This window comes from Hyla sarda, chromosome 10 (assembly GCF_029499605.1).
Source record: "Hyla sarda isolate aHylSar1 chromosome 10, aHylSar1.hap1, whole genome shotgun sequence".
NCBI classification, from domain to species: Eukaryota; Metazoa; Chordata; class Amphibia; order Anura; family Hylidae; genus Hyla; species Hyla sarda.
The window spans coordinates 144866845-144879689 of record NC_079198.1 but is presented as its reverse complement, the minus strand read 5'-3'; the positions used below and the strand labels follow the sequence as shown (position 1 = coordinate 144879689).

Sequence of the window (12845 nt, the reverse complement as noted above, 5' to 3'; positions counted from 1 at the left end):
TGCCTTCTTGCTGTCTCTTTCTGTAAATGTTGTAGGTACATATAGAACTGCATTCCTGTATCATTCCTAGAAATAATGTCTGCCTTCCTGTCTATCCTTTTAAATTTTGTAGGCACAGACAGTACTGCCTGCCAGCTTTTCTCTCTTTGGTGTTGTAAGCACATACAGTACTGTGTCTCTGTCTCTTCCTGCAAGTGATATGGACACAGACAGCACTGCCTCTCTGTTCCCTCTGATAATAATGAAGCCGGCACAAATAGTATTGCCTCCCTTTCCTTCAGTGTTGCAGGCACAGGTAGTACTGCCTCCTGGTCTCTACCTGTAAATTATTTCGGCACAGAAAGTACCACCTGCTTGTCTCTTTCTGTAAATTACATTGGCATAGACAGTACTACTTACCTGTCTCTTTGAAATAGTTTAAGTGCAGACAGTACTGCCTCCATGTGTCTGACTGTGATTGATCTAGGCCAGTGTTTCCCCACCAGGGTGCCTCCAGCTGTTGCAAAACTACAACTCCCAGCATGCCCGGACAGCCAAGGGCTGTCCGGGCATGCTGGGAGTTGTAGTTTTGCAACACCTGGAGGCATCCTGGTTGGGAAATACTGATATAGACTATATCTCCCTATGCCGTAAATAATGTAGATTAGAGAGGCACAGATTGTACTGCATGAATTATAACGGATCAGGATCCTTTAGGGACTGTAGGCTAGGACTGGTTTATAGATGGATAGCAGACTTGTGACCGGCACCTTTCCATTCATAAATTATGCTGCAAAATAAAAATAAAAAAAGACTGGAAGAAGGGTTTGCCGTCTGTCTGTGACCAAGTTAACTGGCCACAGGGGGAGCGCAGCTCCTGAACCGGCGCACGTCCGAAATACAACATTTAATTTACTGGAAGACCCCACAGACCCCGCAATGACTGTAAACCAAACTATTTTCTTATTAATAAGATGTAAAAGTGGTCGATCTCTCAACCTCTTTGCAGGAGATTTTCAGGGCAGATTTTTTATATGTATCTATATATATATATATATATATATATATATATATTCAGAGAGAGAGAAAAAGTACAATAGGATGTAAGATAAATGGTTCTTATATAATCCCCTTCACAAGCAGCGGTCACAATCTTCACCATTTGCCTTATATTTTACAGATTTATTCCAGTTTTTTTGGCTGTGGATCTTCAGCAATATCAAGAGACCAACTCCGGTCAATCGGCAAAAGAAAGCATGGAAAGCGCAAATACAGGATGCAGCTGCTACAGGCAGAGGAGCAGATAGAGAATGATTACAGCAGGTGCTGCAACCTCACTGATTCTGTGATAGTCTACTGTGAAATGAGATGTTCTGCAACAGCTCTGGATAGTGGTTTCTGCACTGGTGATAGGCTGAGCCCACTGTTATGTAAGGATCCAGCCGGCTTCATACAGTGGGCTCAGCCTATCACCAGCCAAGGCGGGACATCACTGCGGCCGGTGATAGGCTTATGGCTCTGTGATGTTCCCATCTCCAGGACCGCAGCAGAGGAACCCTGAGGCCGGTAACGGGGAACGTCGGAAGGTGAGTTAAAGTTTATTTTGTTTATTTTTGCAGCCCGGGCACAGGATAGTACAGTACAGCACAGCGGCTGATAATTATTTGTGGGGGGGGGGAGGGAAGCAGCGCTCGCGGGTGACATATGATTAGTTCCCCCGATGTGGGGACAGCCGCTGCGGCTGATAATTCATTCATTCAAGGTGGGGGGGGGGGGGGAGGGGGCCCAACAGGTATTGTGGTATGGGAAAAATTCATATTGTGCAGGAAAACAATTTTGGTATTTGGTACTAACCGGTATACCGACCAGCACTAGTGTATAGACTCTTTGTATTACAATATACAGATATGTATAGACTCTTTGTATTACAATATACAGATATGTATAGACTCTTTGTATTACAATATACAGATATGTATAGACTCTTTGTATTACAATATACAGATATGTATAGACTCTTTGTATTACAATATACAGATATGTATAGACTCTTTGTATTACAATATACAGATATGTATAGACTCTTTACATAGTAACACAGTTCATAAGGTTGAAAAAATAGCAGAGTCCATCAAGTTCACCTACAACCCTAATAAGTCCCTACTGATCCAGAGGAGGCAATAATCCCTCATACTAGAGGTAAAAACTCCTTCCCGACTCCAAATATCAGAATAAATCCCTGGATCAACGTTCTGTCCCTATAAATCTAATATACATAACCTGTAATGTTATTATTCTCCAAAAATGTATCAAGATCCCTTTATATTCTATTACAGAGTTCACCATGACACCTCCTCCGGGAGAGAATTCCAGTCTCACTGCTCTTACAGTAAAGAACCCTCGTCTGTGCTGGTGTAGAAACCTTCTTTCCTCTAAATGTAGAGGATGCCCCCTTGTTATATATACAGTCCTGATATATTATATATATTATTAGGTCACCTCCTTGTTATATATACAGTCCTGATATATTATATATATAATTAGGTCACCTCCTTGTTATATATACAGTCCTGGCTATAAATAGATCATGGAGAGATCTCTGTACAGTCCTGATATATTATATATATAATTAGGTCACCTCCTTGTTATATATACAGTCCTGGCTATAAATAGATCATGGAGAGATCTCTGTACAGTCCTGATATATTATATATATAATTAGGTCAGCTCCTTGTTATATATACAGTCCTGGCTATAAATAGATCATGGAGAGATCTCTGTACTGTCCTGATATATTATATATATTATTAGGTCTCCTCCTTGTTATATATATACAGTTCTGGGTATAAATAGAGCATGGAGAGATCTCTGTACTGTCCTGATATATTATATATATATTATTAGGTCACCTCCTTGTTATATATACAGTCCTGGGTATAAATAGATCATGGAGAGATCTCTGTACTGTCCTGATATATTATATATATTATTAGGTCACCTCCTTGTTATATATACAGTCCTGGCTATAAATAGATCATGGAGAGATCTCTGTACTGTCCTGATATATTATATATATTATTAGGTCACCTCCTTGTTATATATACAGTCCTGGGTATAAATAGATCATGGAGAGATCTCTGTACTGTCCTGATATATTATATATATTATTAGGTCACCTCCTTGTTATATATACAGTCCTGATATATTATATATATATAATTAGGTCACCTCCTTGTTATATATACAGTCCTGGCTATAAATAGATCATGGAGAGATCTCTGTACTGTCCTGATATATTATATATATTATTAGGTCTCCTCCTTGTTATATATATACAGTTCTGGGTATAAATAGAGCATGGAGAGATCTCTGTACTGTCCTGATATATTATATATATTATTAGGTCACCTCCTTGTTATATATACAGTCCTGGGTATAAATAGTTTATGGAGAGATCTCTGTACGGTCCTGATATATTATATATATTATTAGGTCACCTCCTTGTTATATATACAGTCCTGGGTATAAATAGATCATGGAGAGATCTCTGTACTGTCCTGATATATTATATATATTATTAGGTCACCTCCTTGTTATATATACAGTCCTGATATATTATATATATAATTAGGTCACCTCCTTGTTATATATACAGTCCTGGCTATAAATAGATCATGGAGAGATCTCTGTACTGTCCTGATATATTATATATATTATTAGGTCTCCTCCTTGTTATATATACAGTCCTGGGTATAAATAGATCATGGAGAGATCTCTGTACTGTCCTGATATATTATATATATTATTAGGTCACCTCCTTGTTATATATACAGTCCTGGCTATAAATAGATCATGGAGAGATCTCTGTACTGTCCTGATATATTATATATATTATTAGGTCACCTCCTTGTTATATATACAGTCCTGGGTATAAATAGATCATGGAGAGATCTCTGTACTGTCCTGATATATTATATATATTATTAGGTCACCTCCTTGTTATATATACAGTCCTGATATATTATATATATAATTAGGTCACCTCCTTGTTATATATACAGTCCTGGCTATAAATAGATCATGGAGAGATCTCTGTACTGTCCTGATATATTATATATATTATTAGGTCACCTCCTTGTTATATATACAGTCCTGATATATTATATATATTATTAGGTCACCTCCTTGTTATATATACAGTTCTGGGTATAAATAGAGCATGGAGAGATCTCTGTACTGTCCTGATATATTATATATATATTATTAGGTCACCTCCTTGTTATATATACAGTCCTGGGTATAAATAGATCATGGAGAGATCTCTGTACTGTCCTGATATATTATATATATTATTAGGTCACCTCCTTGTTATATATACAGTCCTGGCTATAAATAGATCATGGAGAGATCTCTGTACTGTCCTGATATATTATATATATTATTAGGTCACCTCCTTGTTATATATACAGTCCTGGGTATAAATAGATCATGGAGAGATCTCTGTACTGTCCTGATATATTATATATATTATTAGGTCACCTCCTTGTTATATATACAGTCCTGATATATTATATATATATAATTAGGTCACCTCCTTGTTATATATACAGTCCTGGCTATAAATAGATCATGGAGAGATCTCTGTACTGTCCTGATATATTATATATATTATTAGGTCTCCTCCTTGTTATATATACAGTCCTGGGTATAAATAGATCATGGAGAGATCTCTGTACTGTCCTGATATATTATATATATTATTAGGTCACCTCCTTGTTATATATACAGTCCTGGGTATAAATAGATCATGGAGAGATCTCTGTACTGTCCTGATATATTATATATATTATTAGGTCACCTCCTTGTTATATATACAGTCCTGGCTATAAATAGATCATGGAGAGATCTCTGTACTGTCCTGATATATTATATATATAATTAGGTCTCCTCCTTGTTATATATACAGTCCTGGCTATAAATAGATCATGGAGAGATCTCTGTACTGTCCTGATATATTTTATATATTATTAGGTCACCTCCTTGTTATATATACAGTCCTGGGTATAAATAGATCATGGAGAGATCTCTGTACTGTCCTGATATATTATATATATTATTAGGTCACCTCCTTGTTATATATACAGTCCTGGGTATAAATAGATCATGGAGAGATCTCTGTACTGTCCTGATATATTATATATATTATTAGGTCACCTCCTTGTTATATATACAGTCCTGGGTATAAATAGATCATGGAGAGATCTCTGTACTGTCCTGATATATATATTATTAGGTCACCTTCTTGTTATATATACAGTCCTGGGTATATATAGATCATGGAGAGATCTCTGTAAGGTCCCCTGATATATTTATACATAGTTATTCGGTCTCCCCTAATCCTTCTTTTTTCTAAACTAAATAACCCTCATTCTGATAATCTTTCTGGTTACTGTAGTCCTCCCATTCCCCGTATTACTTTGTATTACAATATACAGATATTTATAAATTCCATGTATTACAGTATATTGGTTAAATCAATGTAAAATGTTCTGTTTTACTCAAATGAAAAATGAAAGTGGAGGAGCATCTTCCCGTACAGCGCGTCTCATTTACAGGCACAATTGTGGTTTCCTCGACTTCCCTTCTGAACAGTTTATCGCGGTGCCCATCTGTACCCAGACATCTCCCGTGTGGTTGTGCTTCAGAGATTTATCACTTGTCTCTATACAGCCGTTATAATACTCACGGTTACAAGTCTTGGCCTTGACGTGCTCCAGTAGGTGATCCTTAGATATGGCTTCCGTGCAGCGTTGGCATTTGCCAAACGTGTCTTTGTGATCGCACTCGGTCAGAAGATGATCGGTCAGGCTGGCGATCTCCACCACCTGGTTAAGAAATACAGAAAAGGAACAGAAGGTTTGTACAGGATGAGGAGGACACAGAAGAGAAATACAAGGAGGATGAGGACACTGACGAAGAGGAGAATGAGGATGACATGGACGAGAAAGACACGGATGAAGAAGACAGACGAAGAGGACACTGACGAAGAGGAGAATGAGGAGGACGAGGATGGTATGGACGAGGATGAAGAGGACACAGACGAAGAGGACATTGAGGAGGACGAGAATATGGAGGACCAGGATGGCATGGACGAGGATGAAGAGGACACAGACAAAAAGGACATTGATGAGGACGAGAATATGGAGGACCAGGATGGCATGGACGAGGATGAAGACGACACATAAGAAGAGGACACTGACGAGGAGGAGAATGAGGAGGAAGAGGATGACATGGACGAGGATGAAGAGGACACAGACGAAGAGGACATTGAGGAGGACGAGAATATGGAGGACCAGGATGGCATGGACGAGGATGAAGAGGACACAGACAAAGAGGACATTGATGAGGACGAGAATATGGAGGACCAGGATGGCATGGACGAGGACGAAGACGACACATACGAAGAGGACACTGACGAGGAGGAGAATGAGGAGGAAGAGGATGACATGGACGAGGATGAAGACGACACATACGAAGAGGACATTGACGAAGAGGAGAATGAGGACGAGGATGAAGACGACACAGACGAATAGGACACTGACAAGGAGGAGAATGAGGAGGACGAGGATGGCATGGACAAGGATGAAGAAGACACAGACAAAGAGGACACTGATGAGGAGGAGAATGAGGAGGACAAAGATGGCATGGACAAGGATGAAGAAGACACAGACGAAGAGTACACTGACAAGGAGGAGAATGAGGAGGATGAGGATGAAGACGACACAGACGAAGAGGAATTGACGAGGAGGAGAATGAAGAGGACGAGGATGGCATGGACGAGGATGAGGAGGACGTAGACGAAGAGGACATTGAGGAGGAGGAGGAGGAGAATGAGGAGGAAGAGGATGGCATGGACAAGGATCAGGAGGGCATAGACGAAGAGGACATTGAGGAGGAGAATGAGGAGGACGAGGATGGCATGGACGAAGATGAGGAGGACATAGACGAAGAGGACATTGAGGAGGAGGAGAATAAGGAGGACGAGGATCAGGAGGACATAGACGAAGAGGAATTGACGACGAGGAGAATGAGGAGGACGAGGATGGCATAGATGAGGATGAAGAAGACACAGATGAAGAGGACATTGAGGAGGATGAGGATGGCATGCACGAGGATGAGGGTGACAGACGAGGAGGGCATGGACGAGGAGGATATAGACGAGGATGGCGAGGACACAGACGAGGATGAGGAAGACAAGGACAAGGAGAGCAAGGAAGGGAAGAGGAGGACACATATGAGGAGGACGATAAGAAGGACACAGACAAGTAGGACACAGATAATGAGGAGGACACGTAAGACGAGGAGCCGTGCACCACAGACATCATGTGTTCCGATCACAAGTCACTCACCTGCTTGCAGTGCTCACACCGTTTCAGCATGGGGCAATGCTTCCAGTAATGGAGGTCCAGGCCTTCCTCTGTGAACGTCTCATCTCTTTCCCCACAGAAGATGCATAGACTGCAATGATGACACATTCCTCAGTATATCACCATGTAATGTCACTCTCTACAGTCTCAGTAAGGACCATACTCTGTCCCCAATACACTACGATTTCCCAGCATGCCCTGACAGCAGAAGCTTCCATATTACCATGATCTCCTATCACTTTCTGTTCAGTGATGGTCAAGCTCTTCACGATATTCCTTCCATTCTGATGACCCCGTTCTTTATTACAATGCGCGTCATACAGATTGGACAGGGGTGGCGCTATTTTTGGTAAAAAGCAGCTGTTTTTTTAAAATCTGGATAGCTCTTTTAAAGAGTTTTACTAGGACTCACTGCTGGTCAATCCTTATGATACATAACAAACATCAGATTTGTGGGGGCCTGAATCTGGGGGGGGTCACTTAGTGCCGCATTCTCATTTACGCTTGCACTGGCTGCATCTGGTATTGCAGATCTGTCCCATTCACCTGAACTGAGCGGTAATACCGGACATGGCCACTACTAAAAGTATGGCGCTGTGCTTAGCGTATGATGCCAGGCTGCCGATGCCGCTGCAGTCAGCTGATGGCAGACCCCGCAGATAAGATAATGGGGGAGATTTATCAAGACCTGTGCAGAGGAAAAGTTGCTGAGTTCTCCATAGCAACCAATCAGATCGCTTCTTTCAGAATTAAAGAAGCGATCTGATTGGCTGCTACGGGCAACTGCACTACTTCTCCTCTGGACCTCTCCTCTGATAAATCTTCCCCAATGATCCTAAGGATAAACCATCAATATTCAAGTCCAGTAAAAAAAAAAAATGTATTGCTTATTAAAGCTCAGGGATTATTCATTTCTCCTTTTCTGTTAAGAGATAATTTACAATACATTACTTTAGGGCAGTGTTTCCCAACCAGTGTGCCTCCAGCTGTTGCAAAACTGCAAATCTCAGCATGCCCGGACAGCCATTGGGGTTTCCTTTGCTGTGTTAGTTTAGTTTAGGGGAAAATCCAGGGAAAGATTAGGGAAAATTAGTTAGGGCCTTTTGGTGTGTTTGTCTATGCCAGTGTTTCCCAATTAGTGTGCCTCCAGCTGTTGCACAACTACAACTCCCAGCATGCCCGGACAGCCGTTGGGGTTTAGTTTACTGTGCTAGTTTAGCTTAGGGGAAAATCTAGGGAAAGATTAGGGAGAATTAGTTAGGGCCTTTTGGTAGGTTTGTCTATGCCAGTATTTCCCAACTAGTGTGCCTCCAGCTGTTGCAAAACTACAACTCCCAGCATGTCCGGACAGCCTTTGGCTGTCCGGGCCTGCTGGGAGTTGCAGTTTTGCAACAGCTGGAGGCACCCTGCTTTTGTGCATTGCTCCTTATAGAGTTGATGAATATAACATGGCTCCACATACTTGGGCTTGGTTCTATGTGAATACATGGAGTAAGGGGGGTGACGTTGTGTTAGGTGTGAGCCGCGCCCCGCAGACAATGTCACATACAGTATATGGCAAAGCTATTGTACAGGTGACCTTTCCATATTTACACTGTGGCCCCGCCGGGGACCTCCCCTACGGACGGCTTTTACACCGGCCGGCACAGAACAAATATGGCAGCGCCCACTTATTGTGACATTATAAAGAGAAGGCGGAAGATTTATGAGATATAGAAAGAACACGTCGCCTTATCTTACAGCCCACTAAGTAAACAGTCAGCGGACTCGGCGGCTTCGGCCTTTATCCTCCGGGCAGATAAAAGCGACAAATCAATCATGAAAGCGAAGGGTGCACTTACTTATCTAGGTAGTTGGTCACGGAGGATTGGTCGTCCAGGGTTTCCGTGTTTGGCGACAAGGGAAGTTTCTTACTGCGCTCATCTTGGGGGAAAAAAAATATATATATATACACACACATATATAAAAAATTAATAATATTAATAAAAAAAAAAATAAAAAAAAGGGAAATTAAAGAGTTGATCCCAAGGTTAAAAGATATTTTTTATCCACAGGATATTCATAGGATCAGGGACATCTGGCTGAATGGTGTTGGGTTCCGACTGCTGGGACCCCCCCCCCCCCAATCCCGAGAATGAAGGTCAATTGTCCCCCGAGTGAATGCAGAGGCAGCGCTAATGTACGACCTGCTGTTCAGTCGTCTCATAGACAGTGAATGGAGCAGCAAGCATGTGACCTGCCAGAGACATGTGACCTGTCGTTCAGGGGACATGTGACCTGCAGTCTTGTGAATAGTCAGGACCAAGCGGTCGGACCCCCATCAATCACTGGTCACCCCCTATAGTGTAGAATAGGGGGGGGGGGGATCTTCTAACCAATGATACAGGACATCACTAATACAATTATCAATAGTTAAAAATCTCCTGTTATTCGTTCTGCAGTAATTCCCTACGGGCATGATGGTTATGCTATGTCCTATAAAAGGTATGTGTATTCTAATGTTTCACAGCACCCCTGAGGAAGTTGTCGGCGGACAACGGAACGCGTGGGGTTTAGGGGGACACCCGCATGGTCACCTTCATCCATCGTTCCATATTGCCTTGTCTTCTCCTGTGTTTAGCATTTACAGACGTTTGGTGCAGGTTGTATTTTTCATTGTCCAGGAGTATGGCTATATTATCAGATTGTATATATACCTAAGATTTATTGTCATTCAATAGGCTAGGTGGTTTAGTGCAATTACTACATCTGCGGGTGTCCTGGGAGGGGCTCAATTTTGTGGGTCCCCCCCCTGTTTGTGGAGGCCTTGGAGCCTTTTTAGGTGTTTTTAAATGTCCTTTTTTGAGTTGTCTTGTATCAACTTATATATGTAATAAAGATATTATATTTTGTAGAATAAGCAGGTGTGCATTTATTATTGTATCTTTTTTTCTTTTTTGTGTAGTGTTTGGCTACGATACATGTGATAGCACTACAGGCACGATGGTTACACAATGTCCTGTCACGACTACAGGCACGATGGTTATACAATGTCCTGTCACGACTACAGGCACGATGGTTATACAATGTCCTGTCACGACTACAGGCACGATGGTTATACAATGTCCTGTCACGACTACAGACACGATGGTTATACAATGTCCTGTCACGACTACAGGCACGATGGTTATACAATGTCCTGTCACGACTACAGACACGATGGTTATACAATGTCCTGTCACGACTACAGGCACGATGGTTATACAATGTCCTGTCACGACTACAGACACGATGGTTATACAATGTCCTGTTACGACTACAGGCACGATGGTTATACAATGTCCTGTCACGACTACAGACACGATGGTTATACAATGTCCTGTCACGACTACAGACACGATGGTTATACAATGTCCTGTCACGACTACAGGCATGATGATTACACAATGTCCTGTCACGACTATAGGCATAATGGTTGTGTAATACTAGTGGTTTTACATGTTATGTCGGATCTATGGCTGCCATTGGTCATGTTAGCATAGTTAAGTATACAGGTATACAGGCTAGATGGCTTCACAGGGTTTGAGTAGTGCTACTATTGAGTAGTGTAAGAATTCTTTCCTCAAGGATACACTCGTCCCAGTATATCTGTGTCATTCTGTCACTCTTATCAATTAGGGTATGTCAAGATGGCATCGGGTGTTCATAGAAGCCTTTATCTTACCTACCTGCTCAACTGTATTTTGCCACTTATATTTCAGGCTATTAAGCTGAAGCATGTATGTGTATGGGGGAGATAGTTGCGGGCTGAATGAATGTTTGGCTGACTGCTATGTAATATGTCTGACCAGTAAAATACATTAGTACAATGTTCTATCAAGGCTAAACCAGTGGACAGAACTGGGCCACCCCGGTTATTGGTATCAGTGGAGATCAGAGATGTCAGACCCCATTGATAAGGCAATGGCTTATTCACCTAACCTTTGGGTCACTCCTGGGGGTCTTTGCCTAGGCGGCCCCCTGGTTGTCCCCATTTAGCCCTCTGCTATGAGGATCCTGTCTGCAGGGTGGCTACCAAATCCCTACAACTGGAACCGGTCTTGGTGCAGGGGGCAACTGGCCCAGTGAGCCAAGAGACGCCGGTGGGAGGCATCAGAGACATGCCCAGGTACTGGCCGGGGTCGTGCATAGTCAGAAGAGGTCAGGGAGGGAAGTACTGGTCTGTAGTCAACCATACTCTGGTCAGACACAGGACAACCCGATAGAGGGGGAGCTCAGCAGGGAAGGCCGGGGACTACTTTTAGGTGCTCGCTGGCCTTATAAGAAGAACCGAGACAGGACAGGAAAGGGGGGGGGGCGAAGTGAGGACATCCCTTCATGGATGTGTCACAAGACCGCCGCACTGACCGCCAGCAGGCACGTAAACCATGACTGCGGCATCAGTGCCCTGTACAATCCCCTCATGAACCTGGATGTGACGGTGCAATTAGGGGTTAATAATTGAGGGCTTTTTATTTAGTTTTATAGAAATCTTTTGCTTTCTAAAAGTCAAGTATAGCAAACGCGCATAGATTATAAGGGGTCGTGCGGACCTGGTGTTACGTTCCCTAATGTCCTATAGGATAACAATGGCCGCGGAGCAGTAGGTTTATAGTCCTGCCCTATATAATATGATAATTGCAGTAATAATCGCCTGGAGCGTGTCCCGCTGCCGCCATTCCCCCGGAGGCACAAATGTTTTATTTCAAGGTTTCCATGAGAATCGGCGCTTTGCCTATTAAGACCCAGGTGTGAGATTTATGAAGTCATGTGTGTAAGTGGAGCGTGATGGTGGAAATAGTCAGCGACTACCGCTGCTCCGGAGGCCGGTAATGGAACAATTCTCCCTCTCCATTACATCAGTGGTGAAGGCTGAAATAATGCAGAGTCGGCATAGTAAAGAACACGGAGCAGAGACGAGTTTGTCATTTGGCATCACAGATCTATATACATATATACAGTGGTCCCTCAACATACGATGGTAATCCGTTCCAAATGGACCATCGTTTGTTGAAACCATCGCATGTTGAGGGATCGGTGCAATGTAAAGTATAGGACAGTGGTCTACAACCTGCGGACCTCCAGATGTTGCAAAACTACAACACCTAGCATGCCCGGACAGCCGTTGGCTGTCCGGGCATGCTGGGTGTTGTAGTTTTGCAACATCTGGAGGTCCGCAGGTTGTAGACCACTGGTAGAGGAGGTTATACTCACCTGTCTCCGCCGCTCCGGAACATCACCGCTGCCCTGAATGTCGCCGTCCATCGCTGTCGCCGCGTCCCCGGGATGTCCCTGATGCTCCAGCAAGGCCTCTTCTTCTCCGGCATCCTCGCTCTCAGTCGCCGCCATCACGTCGCTACGCACGCCGCTCCTATTGGATTACGGGACGGCGTGCGCAGCGACGTGATGACGGCGATGGAG

The 12845-nt window shown here is 42.9% G+C and overlaps 1 protein-coding gene across 1 annotated transcript in view; it reads right to left on the bottom strand.

Annotated features, from left to right (window-relative positions):
* Positions 1-12845, bottom strand: part of CEP104 (centrosomal protein 104) — a 120050-nt gene that overhangs the window by 29101 nt on the left and 78104 nt on the right. The window contains exons 17-19 of the mRNA XM_056544355.1: positions 9248-9329; positions 7389-7497; positions 5726-5864 (exon numbers count right to left, since the gene is read on the bottom strand). Of these exons, the coding sequence (XP_056400330.1) occupies positions 5726-5864; positions 7389-7497; positions 9248-9329 (330 nt within the window). The remainder of the gene's footprint in view (positions 1-5725; positions 5865-7388; positions 7498-9247; positions 9330-12845) is intronic.